The sequence below is a fragment of the Geospiza fortis genome, unplaced genomic scaffold, assembly GCF_000277835.1.
Source record: "Geospiza fortis unplaced genomic scaffold, GeoFor_1.0 scaffold45, whole genome shotgun sequence".
NCBI classification, from domain to species: domain Eukaryota; kingdom Metazoa; phylum Chordata; class Aves; order Passeriformes; family Thraupidae; genus Geospiza; species Geospiza fortis.
The window spans coordinates 4666228-4692340 of record NW_005054327.1 but is presented as its reverse complement, the minus strand read 5'-3'; the positions used below and the strand labels follow the sequence as shown (position 1 = coordinate 4692340).

At 39.8% G+C, this 26113-nt stretch overlaps 1 protein-coding gene across 2 annotated transcripts in view; it reads right to left on the bottom strand.

Annotated features, from left to right (window-relative positions):
* Positions 1–26113, bottom strand: part of KLF12 (Kruppel like factor 12) — a 188701-nt gene that overhangs the window by 115181 nt on the left and 47407 nt on the right. For both annotated transcript variants that reach the window (XM_031057072.1, XM_005421126.2), the window contains exon 3: positions 24015–24104. In XM_031057072.1, the coding sequence (XP_030912932.1) occupies positions 24015–24104 (90 nt within the window). The remainder of the gene's footprint in view (positions 1–24014; positions 24105–26113) is intronic.

The window sequence follows — 26113 nt, the reverse complement described above, 5'->3', positions numbered from 1 at the left end:
AAGTACCTTCCTGTCCCACCTATCCTGTGATCATGTTCAACTGCACCCTACTATCCGTAATTTGATAACCCCACCAGATACATATCCCTCAGTTAGACAAACTACTACCACTATTTAATCTGCTTGCAGTCATCCCCATCATATGCTTCTGTATCTTTGCAGTCATCCACATAGTAATAATTTCATATACACTGTATATCTTCCAAGATTGTTTCTGAGATGTCTCATATGACTCCAATCAGAGCCTTACTGAAGTTGAGAAGAAACTCTTGGACTGCTCTTCCACTCCAGCTGAGGTACAGTGCCACCAAGTCATTCTATCTCAGGCAGAAATTTCATAAAGCTCATTTCACAAGCTCACTCCATTCCATCATTACATTTTTGTCCTTGGTACTGTAACCAACTAGAAGACCTGAAGTCTATGTACTTTATTACAAAACTGTCATAAAACATCAGCTTACAGTTACTCATGACCACATGCTTTTGAAGAGTTATGTGTCTGAACATCTTTCAGGTTGCCAAATTTGTTTGAATGGTCTGCAAACACATCTTCTTTCTTTGTCTCTTTTAAGAACATACTCTCTATGTGCCCTCATTTGGGATACCATCTGTCCTTTATGGTTCTTACAAGGTAATTGTTCTTGGACTCAAAAACTGCTTCAGTTAGTTGTTTCGGTAGAAAAGAATAAAATCCACCTTAAGCTTATGAACCTGAATGCTTGTAACTTGAAAGCATTCTTCAGCCTGTTCTTTCCTTTTTCTGGCCTCTGTTCCTTCCACCTTGCTGTTAGCTTCAAGCATGCTAAGTTAGCTTATCTTCTTTGTAAAGACAGAAGACAGGTAGATTACTATTCCAACTTCTTTTGTCTTCAATTATTTTCTCACTTTCTCCTCCAGATAACAGTCTTATAATTTCTTTTGTCTCCCTTTACTTACAGAAGGTTTTTGCAATTTACAAAACAATATTTTGTTGTGCACTACATCCCTTACTATCTGCAGCTCTGCATTTTTTAATTTGTCCAGCATACTTCTCATGTTCTTTTATCTTTAATAATCATAGTGCCAAAAGAATTTGTCAGCATTTCAAACTATCATCCTTGTACTGCTGTTTGGATACTTCACTCAGATTAGCCAACAGTCTCAAATGAAGTCTCAGCTTACCTGCAGAGAGAAACTGCTAAATGATCTCAGGTTTTTCATAGTCTTTTGTAACTGTATTTCAAAGCTGTGCTAAACAAATCAGTCAGAGAAGCAGTACACCCACGTTCACAACCTTTCTTTAGCTAATGATAATTACAGATTGTACTACAGACAGCCTTTAATAAACAGCATCAGGTTTAGAAAGAAGACATCTGTAGGGACCTTTCTGTTGCCATGGAAATATCTGCAGGCCAAGCTGTCTTTAGCTCCACACATTACCTCTGTATTAACCTATTATTATGCTTTTCTTTGAGTATTAATACAAATTACAGACTAACTCACTCCAATAGGATTATTATAAATGATAATTTTGTCTGACTTTGAGGGATTCCAAAGGAGGAGTCACAAATGCTACATAAAAGGGTAAAATCCTGGACTTTCAGAAAACTGAATATTGGCCCGATGTTGCATGGCTTTTATTCCATGGAGTCTTGCATATCTGCAGCTTGCTTCAGTAACAGGGACAGGTCAAGGCTCCCAGCAAGCATTAATGCACTTTCTGAAGGCCAGGGAGCAATTCACAGCTACATTTTTTCACATCATTATAAAAGTCTGGATGAAACTTAAACCATGCCAGCTCAAAATATTAAACAGATGATTACTTTCTGAAACTATGTGATTAACGCAGTAACCATCATGAATGCAATAAACAATAATGACAAATGGTGTGGAACACTACAGCAACAGGCACAATAAATGTGTGCAACAGACAGTTTCACGTGGAATACTGCTTTGAAGGATCCCTAAACATTTTGCAACTATGTACACTTAACACTGCTGAAATGCAGTCATCTCAAAGGGTAGATGGTACTAAGTAACTTATAGCATAACAGGGGCATCTTTAACACCCACACAGAATAAACAGGATCTCAGTTTTTAAGATCTCATCCAAAACCCACCTACACAGCCAAGTGCACAGTATTCAATTTATTTATTTATTTTATATAAATGAAGAAGAAATTAACCTCTGCTAAGGTATGAACCATTGGACTCCAGAAGAGCGAGGGATCCAAGCACGATCATTCACAATTAACAACAGCATTTTCACTGCTTCACCAAAATTACACAGGACATAACTGAAAATGTTCCTTACTCTGACAATATGTCATACTGCCAGTAACTTCTGAACAGAAGATCAATCAGAAGTTCTCCCTAATGGCTTCCATTGCGACATTAATTTTTGCCACCAAGTATCTGATGATAGACTTTTGAAGAGAATCATTAAGAGCGCTGTCCAAAGAAGCACAGGCAACCTCTTTAGCATGAACTAAACTTCAAACTCATAGAAAAATAGACTTTAAAAGAATTCCAGGAAATACAAAGCTATTGCTGCTGGTTCTTACCTAGTATGAGCTTTATCTGTTAGAGAAAGGCTCTAAGAGAGTTTCTCAGATAAAGAAAATCATAACAAAAATATTTTCTGTATTTTTCTAATACCTTGTAACATCAAAATAAAAAATAAAGTCATTTTATCAGGCTGTCCAGAGTGTGAACAGTAATTTAGGTTCTATTTCTGAACTGCTGACTCAAATAAATATGTGGAAATCTCTTCACAGACCCTAGAAAATCTGTGATTGTTGCCCAGAAGCGACACTGAGTTCAGTCAACAATTAAAACTATCTATTTTCAGAACAAAAGGCAACCCTTTCTCTTTTTTTTTTTTTAACATCTTTCTTTTGTTTCTTGATCTTATTCCCTCCAGCGGAAAAAAAAAACCACTGTTAGTAAGCAAAGGGATATGCTTTTAATACAAACTTTAAAATTATAAATGCTGGAGAACAGGCCTTCAGACTGAAAATCTTCATATAATAACAAGTGGCCTAGCTACCACCAGGTAAGGGCTTAACTCATCATCTTGGTCTTTTTAACCAAGAGCAGCATGTGCACCACATCAGTACAAAATTATATTAAAAGCTGACAATACAAGAGGCAGTAACCCCACTGCCCTCCTGCCCCCAACTTGCCTCCTCCCTCATGCTGCCATAGGAACTTGCATACCAGCACTAGGGAATTGGTGGACTGAAAATCACCTCCTTCTCCCTCAAAATCAATCAATCATTTTTATTGTATATCCATTCCTCAATCTGATGCACTAGGAATAAGGAAGGAGTTTGAGGTCAACCATGTGCAGCCAAGACAACAAGGTAGGAGTGTACTGCTGTGTGCTGGCAGCAGTACAGGCATATACACCGGATGGTGACAATGAAATGAAGTGGAGGTCTGAGGGCAACACAGATGGGTCACTGACATGTGCCTGAGCAGCCAGATTCCTGTATCACCAATTCACACTCACTGGCGCCTTCTCTCAGTAATCCCGCTGGGATTAACGGGACCACACACGGATGACTTCATTGTCCCACTGTTCCTAAAACGTTTTCCCTGTGTTTCATTTACATCATGCACACTATCGCTTGTGTAAAGCTCTCCATTCATTCAGTGCTCATGACAAACAACCCTCAATGAACAAGACCACAGACTGTACTCGTTATTCTACTGCTGACTGCTCAATGCTGCATTTCCTCTGGAAGATGCACTCAAACATTTCAAGTAATACTGAAGCTTTCTTGTTCATGTCAAAGAGGAAATAACCAATCCAAGTTCAAGGTTTACTGAATTCCCCCCGCCATATACACCTACCAGCTGGGCCTCAACACCACGGGAAGCCAAGACCCTGGAGTGTATAGGAATCACTGCCTCCAGAAGCTCCATTTCTGTTCTCAGCAGGGTGCAGGAAATGTGTTGCTTGTCCTGTCACCCTACCTCTCTATGAATCCTCCTTCACATGGAAGTGCCACAGGGATGAGGCTCCATGGACGAGACAAACACACCCACCGAACTAAATGGACCCAAAGATGGGGCAGTAAAGCCAAGGACAAACTTTATCTGGAAGAAAAGGAGGATTACACTTCAGAAGCTGAAGAAGTTAAAGACAAACAGGTGAATGAGTGGAAACTCACTAGGTTTAATTTAAGCTGTACTACATCCAAATGATCCCTTATGAACAGCAGGCACAGGTAAGCAGATCAAAAAAGGTAGTATAATTTTTAAATTTAAAAGACAGACTAATATCTCTGCAGAACCTAAGTTCAATATATTTCCAATTAAGAACAACAAGATAGTGACAAACAATCAAGCAGCATTTAGCTGCACAGAAAATGGTCTTTGGTCATGTCACTGACTTGCAAACAATGTATTTGCAAAGAACGGTGCATCTACTTAAAGAAATAACCAATAAACCCATTAGCACTTTCCAGATATAAGACACATAATCCTGTGACTTCTGAGGGATATTTTTTACATTTCAAAGTAAACACAGAAAGGATTTTTTAAAAAAATATACTTTCCATTCAATCAAGCCTAGAACGTATGAAAAAGTGAAGCAAGTAATGGCCAAAGCACAACATGCAGTTACACTGCCTAGGAAGAGGGCTTCACACTCAGCAGCACCGTGCCAGGAAAGAACTTGCCACTTGACATACAGAAGTTGCTTAAGTGAGAAGACCAATGCTAATTACATCAAGAGATCGGCACTAAAGGTCATATTACTTAATATGCAGAATTCCTGGCCCTTTAAAGAACACTTAATATATGGCATTTCTGGCTTTCAAGTCACTTTTCAGAGACTTTTCTTATATTCATATGCAATATCCATCTACAAAGACTTGCAGAATGAACTTGCAAAACTGAGTGACAAGGTAGTGACACAAAATGCATGAGGAGAACTAACCCTTACTGTGCCTCTACACGGATGATCCATAAACTAGACATGTAAATCTAACTGTCTTGGTGGCAATAGGTTATACTACAGCAACTCTCTTGGGAAACAAAATATTTCCATCAAAACAACGCCATGTTATAGTATACAAAGTGTAACCAATTCTTTTAAATACTGCATGGAAGACAGACCTGGGCAAAATGTTAATAAACGCATATCTTTCAAGAATGAACTCCATTTAGGACTTTCCTGGTTTTGACAGGGGTATTTTTGGTAACATTTTTGTTTTAGGCCAACCAAAACCTAAAGCATGAACACTCACTGGAAATCTGTAGTGGGTTGAGCCTGGCTGGATGCCAGGCACCTACCAAAGTCACTCTATCACACCCCTCTACAACTGGACAGGACAGAGAAAATAAATACAAGGAAGGGTTCACGCTGAGATAAGGACACTCACCAAATACCATCATGGGCAAAACAGACTCAAACTGTGGATATTAACTGAATTTCTTACTAAAAAAAATCAGAGTAGGATAACAAGACGTAAAATAAATCTAAAACACACCTTTCCTCCACCCGTTCCTCAGCTCTATTTCCTCCCCTGCAGTGGCACAGGGAGACTGAGGATGTGGGTTACAATCAGTTCATCACGCATTTTTCCTGCTGCTGCTCAGGGACAAGAGTCCTTCCCCTGCCTCAGTGTGGGTCCCTTCCAAAGGACACAGTCCTCCACAAACTTCTTCACTGGGTCCATCCTACAGGCAACAGTTCTCCACAAATTGTTCCAATATGAGTCACTCTTCCACAAGCTGCCGTCCTTCAGGCACAGTCTGCTCCAACACAGGTCCCCCAGAGGGTCACAAGTCTTACCAGGAAACCTGCTCCAGCATGGGCTCCTCTCTCTACGGATCCACAGGTCCCTGCTAGGATCCCGCTCCAGCATGAGCCTCCCATACGGTCATAGCTGCCTTCAAGGCATCCACCTGCTCTGGTGTTGGTCTCCTCCATGGGCTGCAGGCAGATCTCTACATCCCCATGGACCTCCACAGGCTGCAGGGGCACAGCTGCTTCACCATGGTCTGCACCATGGGCTGCAGGGAAATGCCAGCTCTGGCACCTGGAGCACCTCCTCCCTGCTCCTTCTCCACTGACCTTGGTGTCTGCAGGGCTGTTCCTCTCAAATAATCTCACCCTATTCTTCTCTGGCAACTAATATATCTGTGCAATGATTTTTTTTTTCCCTTCTTAAATCTCAACAGAGGCATTACCATCATTTCCAACTGGCCCCAGCTAGGGCCAGTGGCATATCCATGCTGGAGCTATTGATGTCATTGATGTGTTTGACACCTTAACCTGCCCTGGTTACTGTACCCATTCTATCAGCGGAGAAAAATCAAGGGGCCAGAGGATTTTTGTCTTGCCAGTTCTAGAGATTAAGGATGATTAGCTCAGACACTGCTATTTAACATTTAAATACTTAACTTACTGAAGAAGAACCCTGAACCTGATATTTAAAAATGTATGTCAGCATACATTTACAAGGCTGATGTGAGACATGAACTTTCAAGGATATATAAAGCAGGTAATACACTTAGGTTTTGGAAAATGATGACTGAAGTCCTATGATAAACATCCAAATAACGATTGATATGGAAACTGTTCTTCACAACATAAAACCTAATGCAACTGGCAGACAATAGCTCAAAATAACTGAAAAGAAGTAGCCTACATTTGCCACCACATTGCCACCAGTATCCCAGAACTCAGAAGGATAACAAGTTAAAAAATGGATTAAACAGTTTTACTGGGAAGAGTTCATCAGCTGCTATTAAACACAATGACTCAAATATAGCAATGGGCTTAAAATCACCTAAAAAATGCTGATCAAAGTAAATGTCCAAGGAAGAATCACACAACATGGATCTTTTCCATCTTGCCTGTTTTCCTCACCTGTTGGGGATCCTGCTGCAGTGTGGTCAAATGGACCTGTGGCTTGACTCATCGTGGTGCTTATGAGGATTCTAAATAAATCAGCCTGCGACTGCTACCACCTCACTCCACACAACCAGACTGCAACCATAAACTGCTTTAATGCACAGTATGTTTCACCACATGCCCACGTAACAAAGGTTAAGTGTCAGCTAACTCCTCTGTGGATATTACCACATGATGTCATGCCGTGTACTCAGTCAGATGCCATTTGGATACCAGTATAAGGAACAGGTTGCCAAGTATTTTAAAAAAGAGCTGCACTTAGATTTAAGAAGAGTAGTGAAATGCACAGGCTGATGACCATATTTTAGCCAGGATTTTTAGACTGAGGAAACATGACACAGGGGTTAGTGTAACATAGTAAAGAGGAAATCAGACATATTGGATGAAAAGCTGTTTTTTCCTATTAGGGACACGAAGTCCATTTGGACATCATCTAGAGCAGCATTCACCTCACTCCCCAAACAACAACAAAACCAATACCTGGGTTTTGTAAAAGGTACAGACTTACTGTTCTTATCAGGGAGCAATGGAAGCAGTTGTTTTTCATCTATTAATTCCTTTCTGACTCAGAGGCTGGTTAGCCCAGATAAACTCTCCTCCATACATTCTTCCCTGACAACTGAACTCAGATAAGGTTCTCCACCTAACATCTGACCAGATTAATATGTTCTGGGCATTTGTGACAAGAGCACTTCCCTTGGCCTAGCAGAGTCCAACCTTCTTTTTTCTTCCCCTCCCCAAGCTTTATGAGAATGACGAGAAGTTCTTTGACTTCCTCAAGGTCAGACTTGAAGTGGTGGGTAGCTGTAAAGTAGATGATTTACTTGGGAGGAGATGCACTCTGAATTTAAAATTAGACCAAGCCTTTAACTGAAGCTCGACCAAAATGAATACATTTATCTGTATCTCATACGAAGAGGGCTATTTTGAAAGCTTCAATTTAGCCACTTTTTGCCTAGAGCAAACTGATAAGTGAATTTTAAGAAACATCTCTAGAAATACACAAAGTGCTATAGATAAACAAAATACTGAGAACAGGAAATCCATAATGAGAACAGTCTTGGGCACATACTGAAAACTCTGGTGTTGCAACGGCTTCAAAACCTTAATGCTGTTACAGTAATGATGTCCAAGCAGCAACAGTATTATCCGTGCTGATCACTGAATGTTGAATGTCGTTCTGAACAAGCACCTTCTACTATTTGCCAGTGACCTTCATCTTAAGACATTCCACTAGCAATAGGCTCTACCCATGCCAAAACATTGAAATTTCATGTTTGGTGCACCACTTACAGGTTACGAAGCTCATCTCACAAAAATGGGCAATTTATTAATTTCAAGTTTATTTCCTGGGATACATATTAAGATTACAAAATCACATGATGGGTCAGGTTGGAAGGACCATAGTGGGTCATCTGGTCCAATCTCCCTACTCAAGCAGTGTCCAGACAGTTCTTGAATTACATTAGCACTTTATTATTACTCCTTAGTAATGACCCCCAAAAAATAAACCTATGACTGTAGATGGAACAGCATTATGTCATGGGCTGGATCTTGAGCTGGGCAGTCTCCAGGTTCTATGGACAGCTCTAATTGCTGATTCATTACACTGAGAAGAGAGGGTATATTTTGTATGGAGCTCATTCCTCCTCCAGGTCAATAAGGAAAGGGACCAGTCTTTATATTTCTTCAGTGTAAACTTCCAAGTCAACTGCTCAAGGGCTTATCTGCCAGGTTTTATAGAAGCAAACAGAAGCCAGGAGGAGAAACCATACCCACTTACAGAGTCTCAGTAACTCAGAGATGAACACATCCCATCTATGGAACACACTGAAGAAGAAAACGTGATGTAGATCCAGCTTCCCTCCTTGAAATGACTGTATTTGAAACTATGTGAAACAAAAGACCTCACTGCTGAGGATGCCTCTGCTTCTGGAAATGTCTAGGGATAATCAGCAGGTCGACAAAATAAATAATGATACTCTCACATTATTGTTTTTGTTCAGTCATACCAGGACAGTCTTACTGTTTCATGGGAGATAATGATGCAATAAATCTTAAGAGATCTCTGGCACTGCATTTTAATTTTTTTTTTAATGACATGCTCCCAAGACTTGTAGCATACAGATACATCACCCTCATAAAGGCCTTGATCCTTGTGTGGCTGCAAATGTTGATATACTCCACTACCAGCAATAGCACAGGTTACACAGAGCGCTATGAAGGATGAGCCTCAGACACAGCTCTCCATGGTGTCTGAGAACTGCTGCTCTTTTACACGTGCAATCTCTCATGCTCAGAAAAACAGATTCAAAAACAAAACAAAAAAAAAAACAGCAGAAGATTCCATGAGAAAAAACAGAGTTGTAAGGAAATCTCCCTATCACCCTAATAAGCACAGGCTGTGCTGTCAGGCAGCTCCATTCTTTCATGCAGTGTCATTTAGCTGTCTTTTGCTGGAGTCAAAATGCCTTCCTTGTTCAGCCACTTAGCACCTGCAAAGTGCAAAAGCAAACCCCCAACAGCATTTCATCCACATGGCATGACTAAGAGCACGAGCTACGAGTTAGGGTAGCACATATCCAAGCACATGTTGTCACTCTTCCCCTTCCCTGCACATTCCTTCTGCTTTGAGACTACTTTGGCATTTACCTGACTCCTAAGAAAGCCAAAATTTTGTTGGGTTTTTCACCCCCTCTTTCCAAGCTACTTTTATGTCAGATTGTCAGGCTAAGCTGGCTCACTAAGCAATCCCACAGTTACCAGCATCAGTTCAAGGATGGCGTCTGAGGAGTTGGGGAAGGAAAGAGGTGGGAAGAACAAAGGAATGGGACAACTTCTACAAATGCCTGACCTAGCCTTTACTACTACTACAAGGAGTATTAAATCTTGTTAAGGCTGGTAAGCAGTCCTTGCATTCTGCCCAAAAAAGCAGAGGTCATAATTTAAAATAAAAAAGCACAGAAAGTTGAGATTTGTGCGTATGAACAGAAGGAGAAGAGAATTGAGAGAAGGCAGCAGAGAAGCACAAGCCACCCACACAAGGTGGACAGCACAGCTATCTGTTCCAGGCCATGATGCACAAGCCCTGGAGGCTTTTGAACCTTTGAGGCTTTTTCAGGGTCTTTAAGGTCCCTTCCAACCCAAACCATGTTATGATTCCATGATACCTGGCCATGCCAGGGACCAGCAGCAGCCTAGCTGCAGCAGCTCAGATCTCAGCAGAACAAATTTATCCAGATAGTCCCTACTAACACATCTTGCTTCTCCTGATCCCAGAAGTGGCTCACACCACCCTAAGTGCACAAACCGTCACAGTGGGAGTACTCATCTAAACACAGATCACAGCACAAGCTGAACTCTGCTTTAAGGGCACTGGAGGTAAAGCAATGCAAGTGCCTTGCACTACTAAATCCTCCTGCAACAACTCAAGACAAACAAAAGGAAAAACCAACATTTTAGATAAAGTTTCAATGTCTTTTTTTGTTCCTCCTTTTATAAAATCAGAAGGCTATAAAAAGCTACAGACAAAACATGAACATGTGTTACACGTCCAAGTTCCAGAACACACAGCTTATCAGGGTTTAGAAAGAAGTATTTTTTAAAGATGCCAGTTCTCTGCAGAGTTTTCACATTGTGTTAGAAGAAATAGGGAAGACGAAAAGTAAATATGCTAGTCAATGATTTAAGGGAACACCCAAAACAGCTGCTAAGGGAGACAGACTGGTGAAACCCACATCTGGCTTTCACAGCTGCTTGAAAAACGATTCACAAAGGGCTCAGGTCAGCCTGCAGCACGGGCTCAGGACTGGTACCCATCACCACACTGCAGGCAGAGACTTCCCAGATTAGCAGATGGGCACAGCAGGGTCTGGTACAGGACAGCAGGAAGCTCCGACAGACAGATTGCCAGTGTAGAATTTCATAGGGGGAATGGTGAAGGTCGATTATCAAAAATGTAACCTTTTGGTTTTCCACAGAGCATGTTTTTCTCTTAAAGTTCCCACTCAGCAGTTATTCATTACCAGTTTCCTCCTGTTAGAGAAATTACTCGGTTGGCATGGCAACATATTCCCACCACAAATTTCTATCCCTCTGCCTACTTCCAGTTCCCAAGGACTGAGAGCTTCACTGATCCCTCTTCACCCTTTCATGCCATTATTGCCCATACCACACTCCTTCATGTGGGCTTTTATTTAAATTGCATCTGGCACCCATGGGTGCGCACAGCCATTGTGTTCTCTGGCAATGACATTATGCTGAGGAGCTGCAGTTCAGGAACACACTCAATGTAAACAGCAACTCCTAAACACACCAGAGACATGGTAAAGGCTAAGTTACTGACCTACGTCATTCATCTTTTAGATGGTAAAGATATTTTCCCTTACTTTAAAATGAGTAAGGCAAATTCATCTAATGTTATTATGGAATTTTTAAACACAAAGCTAGCTTAACAGAGGATGCACTCCAACTACATTTGCTGATGTAATTTGTACTCACCACTAACTGATGGATAACAATAAAAACATTTATCATTTATCTTTTTAGAGATTATATGGTTTTAGAAATCATTTGAGTGAAGGCAACAAACATATTAAAAAATCAGGGTACATAATCAACAATAAACCCTCCCATATACACTTCATCCGAGCATTTGATATGAATAAAATTAGTCCATGAAGAATATTTAAAGTTCACTACTTCACAAAAACTTTCCTTGTTGTAGATGTACTGTGTGTTAGCTTAACAACAGGGTTTAAACAGATCTAAGAACAAGCATCAAGTTAGTAATGTATTACCTAACATCTAATGTATTACCCTGCCTGAAATGCAAGGACATTTAATCCAATTGATTTCTTCCAATTATTTTAAAGACTGTTAAAGACTTCTAGAGATTATGGTAGCAGTTTTAATAGATTCAAGGTTCCTGCATGGTACACCCTGGCTGTGAGTCAGTGCCACGAGTACGTAACAGATCTCCTCCAGTTCTTAAAAGCCAAGCAGATACTTATATTCTCTGCTGAATGCTTAATATTCAGTATCTTTCAAAAACAAGCCCACAGCATACAGACCAGATGTTTCATATTCTGCATGTGTGATCTGGATTTCCTTTATCAGGTTGAATATTAGGACAAAATTATTCACTGAAACTGGTTAAGCATTGGGACAGGATCCCCAGGGAAGTGGTGGAGTCACCATCCCTGGAACTGTTCAAAAAACAAGTAAACATGGGACCTTGAGAAATGGTTTAGTGCACTTGGTGGTATTAGGTCAAAGACTGGATTTTACCATGGAGATCTTTTCCAACCTTAATGACTCTATGATACTTTGAACACCATTTTGTTTCTTTTCAGCTTGGGGTTTGCAGACAAACTTGCAAATACCAATTCAACAGAAGCTCCAAGTGTCTCTCCACAATCCATTTAAAGCTACCAAATTTCTAGAGCAAGCAGTAATTTTATTGTTTAGCCTTTAAGAAATACTTGTTCTTCTTTCTGAAAACAGTAAGGTCACAATCTACACAGCAGAACTGTTATGAAACTCAAGGCAACCTCTTTGTAGACTAGAAGCATTTATGGAATTTTAACATAAGAATCAATTAATATTTGAGTATTCAATACTAACTTACATACTTACTTTATGTTGTCTTAAACTGACTCTTTATCTTATCAATACCAAGAATGGTTATTCAGCGAAAACAGTATTTCAAGTAATTCAGTCTAAATCCATTCATGAAAATTAACAAGTACAGCAACAAAGGAAAGAAACTCAAGCTTCAATAAACCAAACTATAAACTGTGTTCCAAGACCAGACATAAATATTATTTTACCTTTTCACTCTATATTTTTAGCTTGTTCTGTAAAATTAATATTATTCAGAAGACAATGAGACTGTTTTGGCTTCTATTCTATTTCTCTCTTCTATTTCACAAGTTTTCTATAATGAAAATCAATAATGTTTTCTGCACCACATTTGCACAGCATGTTTTAACCTGCAGATCACACAGAACTGTGGATGTTGCAAATCTAACACTTAATCAGTCTATATCTACACCTTAACTTGGATTTGTAAAATAACCCGAATTTAGAGAGGGACAGTGGACAGGAGCTTCCAAACTGCTGTTCTGCCATATAAATCATGGACCAGACCACTTCTACTTCCACAGGGGACCTTTTCTTTTTGTTGACAGCTGTCAAACACATTACTACTTTTTACGGCTTGTTACTCAACAACAGAACAATATATTAGTATAAAACCCTAAGTATTCTATTAAACATAAGGTTTATAGTACCATGAAGTTATCACAGAGCATTGTTCCACAATATCCAGCAGCTGAAGGAAGAAAAACTAAAGTCTGTTGTTCTCAAAAGCATAGCTTCTGCCCTCCCCAGACACCTCATCATATGGACTTCCCAGAAATCCACAATTCTGTTCTACTATAAGTAATGGGAAAATAAATCAAGAGTGTCACAGGAAATGCTCTTACTGCCACCACTGTTTATACCACTACATCTTAAGTTCCTACTGCAGTCTAAGGATGCCAGTAGGCAAGTGCAAGACAAGGTTTACAGGTCAAAACCTACAGCACAGCCTCTGGTTAGCAGGAGAATCTCCATGGAGCTCAAACAGCAGTGAAAACTTGCAATACTAAACATCACCTTCTGCTCATGTGGTCCCCAGCTGCACACTGACAGGTACAGGAGGGTGTACCAGGGCACTGTTGCTGTATACTTGCTTTTTGCCTGGGTTTTCTGGAGGTACATGATATAAAAGCTGCCATTGTATGTGTAAAAAAAAACTCTCATCAGGTTCACTGTGATCACTCCTCCAGCCTCGTAACATCCCATATGGACAAAACCAAAATGACCACTGTGGAAAAAAGAACAAGTGAAGCTGTGGTAATCAGTGGGTGTGATGAGCTCTAAGCAATGGAGTTTTAGATGAGAGTGAAGAAAGAATGGTACTAACAAACACCCAGTCCAGGTCAATCTAGACTCTCAACTAGAGGAGAATAGAAGTTCTCAGGGAATTAAGTGGGATCTCGTGGGAGATACCTCTAAAAGGATTAAACAGCACAGGAGTACTGGAAGGTCTTTAAGGAGATCAAAGTAGAACCCTAGTATATGTAACCACTCAGAAAAGCAAGAAGCATTAGGACACCAGTTTGGGAGACATGAAACACATGAAGGAGCTCCAGTACAAGAAGGCAGTATAGCAGGAGGAGCAAAAAAAGGATGAACATACAAATATCACACAGTAACACATGGGTAATGTTGTAAAAGCCACAGCCCAGCTGGAGTTCAGACTTGCAGGGAATATCAAAGGCAACAAGAACTTCTATCACTACATCAGCAATACAGGAAAATATGGGTTCGTGGCTGAAACAGCGGACAGCTCGCTGATATCCTTGCAGCACCTTCCTCTACCACATGTGAAAGGTGCTAGAAATTGGCAAAAAGCTATCAAAGAAAGTGGAAAATGTCATGGAAGGGTACCTATGATACTGAAAACATAATCAAACATATGCGTAACCCAGACAGGAGAGGGTGATACTGCTGTCCTCCAAGGACAAACTGATATGACTGCTACAGAATTTCCAGTAACTCCCTCACTGCAACAACATAAGCTCCACACAGAGCATCACAGAGGAAGATCAAAGTCAGTGTCTCAGCATCAGTATCAATCTCTAGTGTGTATCATGAAAGTAGGAAACAAGCTACAAACATCAACAGAGGCAAAGGAGGCAGAGTGCACGTGAAATCTGTGTGATTGGTGTTCCCCCCAGGCACCAGGGGAATGGAAGCAATTTGGAAGAGACAGGGCTGAGTGAGCTAATCTAACACAATCCTTTCCATGAACAAGCCTTGCCTGGGAAGATCACCTGTCCTCCCTTCACTTCATCCTCAGCACCTCTCCTCCTCTTCCTTGTTCCCTGCCCGCCCCAATGAGCCAGGTGTTATCATACTTGTCTGCTTGGACTCCACCCTTGGGCAGTGGGAAGCATGAGCAGTGGCTTGTGCTGGCAGGGGAGGACAAACACCACCTTTGGTTGCTGCTCGATTTTTCTGTCTGCAATTCCTATGGTTTCCTGGTATGTTTAAGTGATGAAACCAAGCAATAGCAACATCTGTAAAAGGATGTCTGAAAGCAGATGCCCTCCTAAATAACAGTTTATTAAATATTCATCCTCACAATATGAAACAGGGTGGGGATGGTGAGAGGAAAGGGTGAGGAGATTGTGAAAGGAATTTAAAAACAAAACTAAACAAAACCAAAAACAAAAAAAAAAAAACAACAAAAAAAACCCAAGCAAACCAACAAAAAATTAAAGAAAACAGAAACCTTACAGTAATTTATGTAAGGACTCATCTCCACAGGGAGAAATAAGGAAAAAAGCCAATGATGCTAAAAATATATACAGCTCTTTCAGTACTTCCCCAGCAGGATACAGAACAAGAGTAAAATATACATCAAAAAGAGTACAACCTCCAACAGAAAAGAAAAGCTATCAGAACATCAATGAACAAGAGAAAAGTAGAAGTAATCCTTTCTCATAATGAACAGTAAGGATTAAAATAATTCTGGTACTTTCATAACATAATGGCATTTGTCTCATGATGCTGAAGTGTTCGTGATATAGTAAATTATTGAGTAATATTGGCTTATGATTATTTTTCTCAGGCTAGCCACTACATAATACAGTAACAATGCACGTTTACACAATACTTCTCGCTTCAAGAGTCCTTGAAGAAATAGAGTATAGCAATTACCAAACTGAGAGCCATGAAGAGACGATTTCACTTTACTGAAGTCAAAGGGAAAGGACAAGAGCCCACTCACTTCCATCTCATTTCTACTTTGAACAAACCAACGCGCCGTGGTGAGCAAAATATAGACTGTCATAATGAACTGGCTACTCTAATAAGCATTAAAACAAACAAAAAAATTCCATTACTCACTCAATCTGTGAGTAGAACAAAATGAAACCTAATGACTAACTTTTCTCCTTGCTAAACAACTTAAAGATTTTTTGAGTAACAATTATTTCACAGAGATATTTCAATGGAAAACATTTTTAATCAAGAGCTCTGGACCACAAAAATTAACATGCATCAGCAGGCCTGCACTGCCCATGCATATATATCATCATAGACAGAGGCAAACAAGAGGTAATTCAAGGTAGCTTTCTTTTGAGAAAAGTGGGATTACCTAACTCACCTTCCTCAGTTTCTTAACATGAGCAGAGGGGTTACGTACACTTATAACCTATTGAACTTCACTGCCATTGCAGACTGAATTAAACTTCAGATGCCCAACCAGGCAAGTTACCAGACAAGAAGAGTAACTGCTTTTCATATGCCAGTAATAGTTTCACACATGAAGTCTAAAATACTCATTGCTGTATCTTAGAATTCCACAGCACTATGACATGAAACAACAGAGACCTGTGATGAGTTTCAAGGCAGAGGTGCAACAGGATTTTAGAATACAGTGCTGCATGCCAGCTGATATATGGCATGCTCTGAGCACCCAGGACTACAGTGTTAATACCCTTCTGGCACAATGCATAGAAGAAAAAAATCTGTACCTCACAGGTTCCTCAATTAGGATTGCAAGCTCAATCACAATTACACCTAAACTGTCAATATTGGATTCCCCAAAGAGAAAGAAGTGGAGCACACACAAGTGTCATGGGAACTTGGGGTATATCGGGGGAGTTACATTAATTGTAGATATTTTAATGGTTAAAGTCTTTCTTGTGATTTTTTTAAACCATTTTCAATGACTTCTTTAGCATAGTAATGGAAATGTTGACCTTTCACACCTTGAAAAAAGAATCTATTTTCAACCCAACATGTAGATTTAGGAATTCACAGTAACCACAGATACACAGCTTGTATATATAATGCTTGTTTTTCTTTATGCCCAGTTTCTCAGCTGAATGAATCTTTCAGGAGATTCCCATCATAAGCTCCAGGAGCAGTGCAAGCTGAGAGGTCATACATCAAAAAAAAGCAGACTGGCTTGAAGGTGAGCTCACAAAATAGTTGAGTGGGGATAGAAGGCAACCAAACTATAATACTGCAATGCACTTCAGCACTACACTCCAATCAAAGGGTCAACTTTTCTTCTCTCAAAGGCAACCTTACTTTTCTAATCCATATAAGCACATAAAACATCAATTTATGTATCTAGCATGATATATTCTGTAACTGTGTTTTTGCTATGGAACTGCAACAATATTAAGCTATGTTAGTTTCTGGGTAACATCCCACATTCTCTATGAAACTTTCTCCAGTCTTGGCAGACAAAGTACTGTCCTTCTCCTCTACCAAATGGTTCTTCATAAAAATCTAAATCTTGCATTGAAACCATCTTATTGCTGCCCTTCTATTACTATAGACATAGGAAATCTCTTGGGCATGGCACTGTTGGCTAAACACACATTGTTTGGAGCAGAGATCTTCCTCTGCTTCACTCCTTTACACTTGCTGATGAATTCCTAATAAGCACAGCCACTAATATCTGAAGAACACCATTAAAAGACTGTCTAAACTTCTGATTAATTAAACCTAGATACCCTGGGACCACCCTTTATCAGTACAATGCCTCACACAATTAAGCCTTCACCCACAAGTGAAAATCCCCCTGTTCCTACCATACACACAACAAACAATACCAGACAGAATAAGAAGCACATTCCCTGCTGTGCTCTGTAACAGCCAACTTAGCTGCCTAGGAAAGGAAAGCAATGGCACACAGTGGTCAGTAAATTAAGTCTCAGAGGATCTGGGATACTTCACTTAGTGTGAATTTCAGACAGCACCATACATCTTACAACCCCACCTGCATTTTCAGTCTGCAGTCTTGGTTAACTTGGCAAAAAGACTGCCTGGCAAGTGTGCTGAGCTGGTTAAGCTATCATTTCCTGTTAGTCTTAAATCTATTATCTTTCTATTGCATTTTTGGGTCTGATCACTGGAGAGAAAAAACAAATTAAAAAACAAATAAGGAAACCACACATACATCCAAGACAAAACCCCTTGGCTCCCTACACATGAGCTGACTTCAAAAGGAATAAGAAACATGAAACACTGAAAAGATTCAGTGTTTGATAATGCAGCACTGCAGAAACATGCCAGAAGTGGGCATCTGGGGTCCCAGAAGTAGTAAAAATGTCTCAGGATGCAGTTCCAGATACAGGTCACCAGTTGTAATCAAAAGCACCACCCAGGATCTTTTTCCCACTCTCCCCATCTCCATATAATAGAGGATATCCATGACTTCACATGCAAGTATGACTTGCAGGACATACAACACCATTCCCTTTCTCCCTTTGGGTAGGTTTTTCTGGGACCAGTGATCAGTTGACCCTACACTCCCCAATGTCATTGAGTCACTGGCAATGGACTGAGCAAGAATGCCAGGATGACAGCAAAGATGTAGGAGTTGGCTACCTTTTTACTTCGTGCAAGCTTCCACTCAACATGAAATAGCACCTGCAGCACTCATGAGCTTGTGATGCTTGATTTGACCTAATAAATCCAACTGACATAACCCTTCTGGGATGTGACTTGCATCCTTCTGAGTTGCGAGCACAACCTTCAGCTGTGCTCGGGAAATACAGTATATCTCCTTAGGAACTTCTCACAGGGCTTTGCATCCTGCCCTGTCGGTTAGGTCCTTACTAGATCTGGAGTCAGATCTTGACATCTTTCTGAAGACTGTTCTACATTTATGGCACTGCAAAGCAACCAATGAATTGTACCAGCTGTGGTTCTAACACCCCTTAACTCCTTGAGTCATGCCAACTGCAAGATGAAGAAAACCAACAGAAATCAAGAGGGGCTTCCTTTGCAGAAGAGATCGATATGCGTGCACTGTCCACATGCAACTTGTTTCCCCAAATCAGTCATGCTAAACATTAAGTAATTCAGAAAACAAGTAATTGAATGAAGCAGAAGTCTCACAAATGACAGTAGCAAATATCAGAAGTGCTCTTTCTTCTACCAATACAAAGAATGTACCCAAGCTGAATGAATCACTGCAAAACAGCTCCCCATATAGCCATGGAGTAAGCTTTCTTACTAAGATTATTCTCAACTGAATGTGAATAGGTATTGGTATTTTTGGAAATCTTTAAAAATAGGAGATTTATGTCAGTATTACCCAGGCTGAGGTAAAACATGTTTATGCATATAACAACGTAAGGATGGATGGCGTTTTTCAGATATGAGACAAGAAGATAATTTGCCTGGCTATGACACACACAAAACAATATTGGCTTATTAAAGGGTTTTGTCATTTTAATAATTTCTTTTCATAATTCAGTCATGATAAATGATTTGAATGTAGACAGATCAAGAAGAATTAGGAGGAGACTTCAGAGTAAGATATATAATCCTCCAGTGATGATTTGAGAGAACAAAATGTAGGCAAAGGAACAGATGAGACTGCAGATCTGGAAACAAAAAGACTGATGAAAATTAGCAGTTCATCATTCTCTGTATTTGAAGATTGATTGTGGGATCTAAGCCTCATCTAAGCCTCACATTTATATCTCCTTTTAACAACGGCTTACAGGCCAACTCAGCAAATACTTGAAAAAGTGCAACTGAACAATAAGTTGCACACATTTACCAATTTTTAGAAACTGGGCCACATTCTGCAATGACTAGCAGACTTCACACTAAAGCCAGTCAACACTATTCATCTTAACTTCTTAATAGTAGCCACCACCTAATAAATTCTCCACCCAGTCTTCATTACCAATACATTAATCCAGCTTCCACACATTTTTGCAATAAGAAGTATTACTCCCAGAATAGTTTTTGGCACAAAGAATGAAGACTTTTTTTTTTCCTGAAGTACCCCACCTTCAGCCTCATGGGGAGGGACTACCTTCTTCATGTCCTTTTTTGAAACTGGTAACTGAGAAAGATTTTACTGCAGCCCAAAAGATCTAAAGTTGTAGGTCACTGGAGGATATTAAATGATAAGCAAATTCATATTTCTAAAGTAATTCTCCCAATTTATTAGCAATGCTAGCTCCTGTTCCACAGTAGGGGAGATAATAATGAAGCCTTGTTAAAGGGCGATGCGATATCTTTTATGTAATGTCTTTTTTTCATTTGTGATAAAGTCATGAAAGCAGAACTGTGTCTTCTTGAAGCCTCAAACAATAGACTGCATTAAATCTCCTGTGCAAAATTAAGGACAGTAGCTCACTGGAAAAATAAGCATGTGTTCTTGCTAATGCTGATGGCCTTCCAAAAAGCATTAAACTACGCTAAATTGGCGACAATAAAAAATGCAGAACTGGTTTAAGTTTTTCCAAAGCAAAGAGAAAATCCATTTCCCTTGTAAATACCTCTTTGCTCCAAATCTGACTAGCAACCTCTATCTCATAAGGCATGTCTTCCTTATAGACTGCCTAAACCCTAGTCTCCCACAATGATCTAACTTCAACTCAGTGTCTTAAATCTGGGTTGGTAAAGGTTTGTCTTCACTACACCAACACAGGCTGCAGTTCAAGAGTCCTGCTCTGCTCTTCTCCAGTCACAGGCTCCAAAGGACCCAGTGCATGGGGCATAGCTGAAATGTCAGCTCCAATTTCCCTTCAGACTCAGCTAGAGGTTGGGCTGCTTTGCAGCTAGGAGTACTTCATACAATTTCATTCTCCCAAGGCTACCCAAAAATCTCAGCTGGATTACACTTTTTTTGTGCATTCCTCTTGCAGTATTGCATTTTAAATTCACCTTCACTTGCTCTAGATAAGTAACTCTTGCGCAGTGTAATGGCTGAGACTACTTTTTAAGAAAATTACTGAAAAAACTTTTCAGTGGTATCAGACCAAGTTTGGACGAAGCACCCAAATACAGCGAAAGAGCAATCATGAAACAAAACACGTAACACAAAAGTTGAAAGATTTTGGAGCTCATGCACAAATGGCAGAGAAGAATCTTACATTATACTTAACCTCTTTTGCAAAAAGACTGAAGTCTCCAAATTAAAACAGAAAACAAGGGAATATAATTGATTGATTGCCTAGCTTGGTATCCAAACACAGCAAGAAGTGCTAGTATCTGCTCTGTCCTGATTCTCATCTGCATCATGCATAACTTCTACTACCAGCATACACAGTCAAGAGACAACCTGGTGAAGACCAAATTGCCCAGAGCAGTACAGGGAAGATGAATTTCTTATGAATGAAATGTGCATGGCCACATGCCCCATTTTTCACAACTGTATGTCATAAAAAGTAAATGAAAAAGTATCTCAAGGTTAAAAGCTGGTATTGTTTCTATAAAAACTTTTGTTTTGGTGCTGCAGGTGGGAATATTCCGAGGTTTTTTTTTACTTCCATGTTGTCCAGTTATTGGAATGATCCTTTTTCACTTTACCAAGAATTCTAAGCTGGGTATTTTCTATTTCTTTAGTAAATAGGTCAAGGGAGGAGCAGCTGGGTGTGCGACACAGTCCTGCATTCATAAATGGCCAGATAACACCCAAACTCCCCCAGCAAGGTCCTGCGTGTGAAGCCCACCTTGGAGGCCATGAATCACAAGGTGGAGTTATCCAAGGCACAACTATAGAGAAAACATCTTTTCTGGATGACATACTCATTCATGCGTCCTGCAGAAAAGCATTCAACATTCCTACAAGGAACAGGCACATATCCTTAAAAAATTCTTTAAAATTAAGAAGATGTTTATTTGAAATATGGGATCAGACTTAAACAGGAGACACCTCAAAGCGATCCTGTAGCACTTCTAAGACAATAGTACCTTAAAGCCTCATGGGCAAAGCATGACAACTTGGTGTTCTCTGGTCTGATAGAGCAATGCTCACCATCCTGCTCAAGGGCCACTGGTGCTCCAGACCCTGTTGGTTTCCCTCCTCCACAACTGATATTGCCTTCATGATTCTCCAATCACAGATGAAACCTTTTTTACATAACCCTTAACCCATGTCGCACTTTTGCCCTTGCAAACCTAGAGCCAGCAGCTGATAGCAAGTCAGAACAGCAAAAAACCCAAATGTCTTCCTCTGAGTTTTGAAAGAGTTTGTCTGGTGTTCAGCTCTTAAGTGATGAAGCTTTGGCCATTATGCTCAGAAGACTCAAAATGCCATCCTAGTTCCCAAAGTTTCAAGAAGAAGTTGCATCTCCCTGTACACACATATGCTATGCTGGAGGTGCAACTCTAGGGATTTTGGGCGCTATAACAACACACACACCACAATTTCAAACTCCTACTACTTGGATCACACTTTAGTTCCCACTCCATGCTTCCCAGTTATGATATTCATCTTCCCAAATAGCTCCACGTGCTGATTTTGGTAATCACATCCTTCAAACACTTGTCCCTGTTATGTATACCAACATCTACATTCAAAGCAGTCTCCGAAGTACATGCCAAACATCTGTTTCAACCAGCTCTCTTTAGAGTTTAAGCTGTTTGCTGGAAAATTGCCATCCTAATGGCCAGCTCCTCTGCTAGTGAACTGGAGAATTAATTTTGTATTTATTGATTGTTCCCTAATGAAGAATCATAAAGGTGCCAGAGACTCTTGACCAGACACTACTTAATTAGTACTAAAGTGCATAAAATTCAAAATCAAACAAGCTCTTTGTCCAATGTTCAGTCACTGGGGGAAAAAGTGACATCATTTTCTGCTTATACAGAAGTCCATAAAATTTTATTAAAAAACGCTAAGGAAATTAAAAAATTATATAGATTATTCATTTCCTTCCAGTTCCTAAGACACCAAACAGGTCTTCCAGAAACAACTCACGGTTTGCTAAAGGAAGTACTCTTCCATAAAGGACCCAGCACTATGTATCATGCACAGAATCTATTTTATACTGAACAGAGGCAAATGGCAATAGAACCTTTGTCTTCTGAACGTTATACAGAAACGTCTCTGTTACATAAAAAGACATAATGCAAAGCATCCAGAAGGTATTAAAAATGAATGGATCTGTCTTTTCATCATCGCAGCTCACACAATAGTTCAATTTTTACATTTCCACAACCTACATTGTATTGGAGTAATTTCTGAGGGTACTTGCTCTCAAGAAGACAGAGGTGAGCAAGAACTTGATTAAATGCCAACCTTTTTCTTCCTCCCAAACTTAAAGCCTCAAAAATACCCTGAAAAACTGGTATTTCCTTGCAAGTACTTCAAATTAAGTAATCCTGAAAGTTAATTCACTCGTTTCTATATCATTCAAATTCTCAATTAAATAACTGAAAAAATAGCAGAAAGGGAAAAAGCCAAGTAACAGAATTAGGCAAAAGCCCATCCCTACAAGGCAATAGTGTTGCTGCTTATATTAGGCTGCTTGTTGAAGGCATCTGTCTTCAGATTAGTAAAGTGGCTTGGACTCTTTGGAATAACATACCAGGTACACAAGGAAACAAAGTTTCATGATTAAAAAAAAATCCACTAGAACAGATACCCTTGCTGTAATCTACAATCACTGATACCACATTTCCAAGAAAATACCCTCCCATGTTCCTAAAAGTTATCACTCCAACACCAAGTTCTGCATAAAAAATCAAAATCCAGTTCATGATCTGTACCACATCCAGCAGCTGATGTGATACCAGCTTCAGTTCTCTTATCTTAATGATAAACAAGTGCATTTCACCAGAGAGAGAGCAGGTTTCCACAAACAGAAAATGGAGCAGGACGAGCATATAAAGGATGAAACGATTGCAGTAAGGCAAATATCCCAAGAAGGCAGAACAGCAAAGATACATACATACATACACGGACTTCCCAGACATATGGTTTCCTTTACTGAAATCTATTCTTTTTTCCTTTTTTTTAAATTAAACTGAGCCTTTTTAATAGGTGTAAAATTACACCAACAGCATCCCAGCTATCGCAGATGATTTCAGTAAACCTTCTGCAGAGTTTTGTTCTGTGCTCCCAGCAGATCAGACTAGATGCTCACCAGTACAAGTCCCAAGAAAATATGTTCCAGAACAGCAGAAATAAAGAAAAACATAGAAAAGAAAATGGGAGGGACAGCTAACCACAGAGAAGCTGGGGAAGGGTTACCAGAGTGAGGTCACACAAACCTCTGCTTACCCCTTGCTCAGATTCCAGCAGCTCTGTTTTGACTCTGACTGCCGGCATCCCATCAAGCATTAACATTCTGTTCTCAAAGGCGCTGATGTCCTAAGGCAAAAAAAGGACAAGGTTAATCAAAAAATTATGGAAAAACCACTTGTTTCAATTCACTGGTTTAAGTTCTACAGTACTGTAGAAGTATGTTTCTTTCAGCAGAAGTGAACAAGGAGGATGTAATAGTAATTTCAAGGAGTAGCTGCCAAGATACTACTTCTGCTAAAACAGTAAATCACTCTTTCAGTTATCCTTAAAAGAGAACTTAATCTTTGTAAGCAACAAGGAAAAATCATCTCCAATTACTATTTCGTAATTTGAAATTAATTACACAGGTACACGTATATTAATTCCTTGCTTTAGAACTGAAAAGGAAAGCAGTGGTGTCAAACAGTTTGAAGGTTTTGGCAGTATGCTTAAGTATAGTTGATTTCAGTCAAAACACTTGTACTTCTGGTAGAGAAAACTTTCATGGAGAAAAGTTACAGTGAAGGCCTGTACGCACACACATTACAAATTAATGCACAATTGCTCAAATTTCCTGCCATTGTCTTATAACGTTATCAGCATTTGCTAATGAAAATCTCCACACACCTCTGACACAAAAGAAATTATCTCTGAGAGAGATAAAAAAAGCAAGTTAAAAACATGCACTGTCCATGTAGTTACGGGCACTGTATGCTGAGAGCTTCAAGCTGAAAAAGGATTTGCAGAACTGTGGTTCCCTCAATCAACATTCCTGCTGTTTCTGGAGCAGTTTATGAGGACGTACAAAACAATCCTCTTGTGCCTTCAATTCAAACAGGACCTCAACCTGAATCAATTTTCTACTCCAGACAAGGCTCAAGGCTGGTGTTTGAAAGTGTCTTCAGCTATCATTTAGTCTGGATAACACGGAGAGAATAAAAAACATTTTATACTTCAAGCTAGAATGTGAGTTTACAAATCCAGACACCTTGGTCAGTGCTACAGAAATGTGGAGACATCACACCCATTTTTCAAATAATGTAACTGGAGCACACTTCACCTACAAGTGACTCATTTACAGTCAGTTATTAATCTGCAGCCCTGTCTGGAAGACTCTAGACTGGAAACTCACCTCTGCTCTGGTACCTCATAGTCCTCTAACTGCATGAGAATGGAAAAAAAAAAAATATTTTCCCTGTGTTTCACTGGCAGCAGATCCATTGAGCACTGTGTGGTGCCATTATTCATAAGGAATGTGTTCATAGCCCTGTTTCTTAGCATGCTTGCTTCACTGGAAGTTTAAGGAAAATAGTCTATCAGAGTGGAGCTTCCCAAAGTACATTTAAAACCTTAAACTACTTTAAACAGTTTCTTTTTTCCAATGATACATCTCATCCCAGGGCCTCCACTTTCCTGGATATACTGCAGAAAGTATTTATTTTTTGCATACTCCTTTATTGTAATTTAAAGAACACGTTGAAAAAGGAAACTGATATGCCCAACATGCTGCTAAAAGCAGAGGAAATTACCTGCTTAAAATCCCTGTCACCTTCACTTTAAATCTTGTGTATTTTGGCACCCAGAGCTGTGGTTTCTTACTACAGGACTGGAAGAAGTTTGATGGTGAAGCAGGTAAGCAAGTGCAATCTCTATTTCTTTCCTTTAAAAGTAGATTAAGATCATTCACAAAAGCTCTAAATGCTTAGAGTTATAAAATTTCAGATTAAACAACTAATTTTCAACAGACACCTCTGCATTCAAACAGGTGAGAATGGAAACCAGTCAAGCTATTGAGATGTCTCACTCCATGCTATGCTACTGCTGTGCATCTACTGTACTTTTAAAGGTTGACGCAACAAGGAGGAGAAGAAAAACAAGTTCTTCCTATGTTTGCTGAGCAAATTATTTTGTGCACCTTCATCTTTATTCAGTGTTTGAAGCACAAGGTGGAAAAAACACAGGAAGGGTCTCTGATGCCACAAAGAAGTTGGATGAAATTTTCCCTGGCTTTACATCTTTCTCCCCAGCAAGGGCCCTGCATTGTTTACTTATTAGCAGCAGATCTCAGGTGTCACTGAGCCCCATCAGTTTGGATG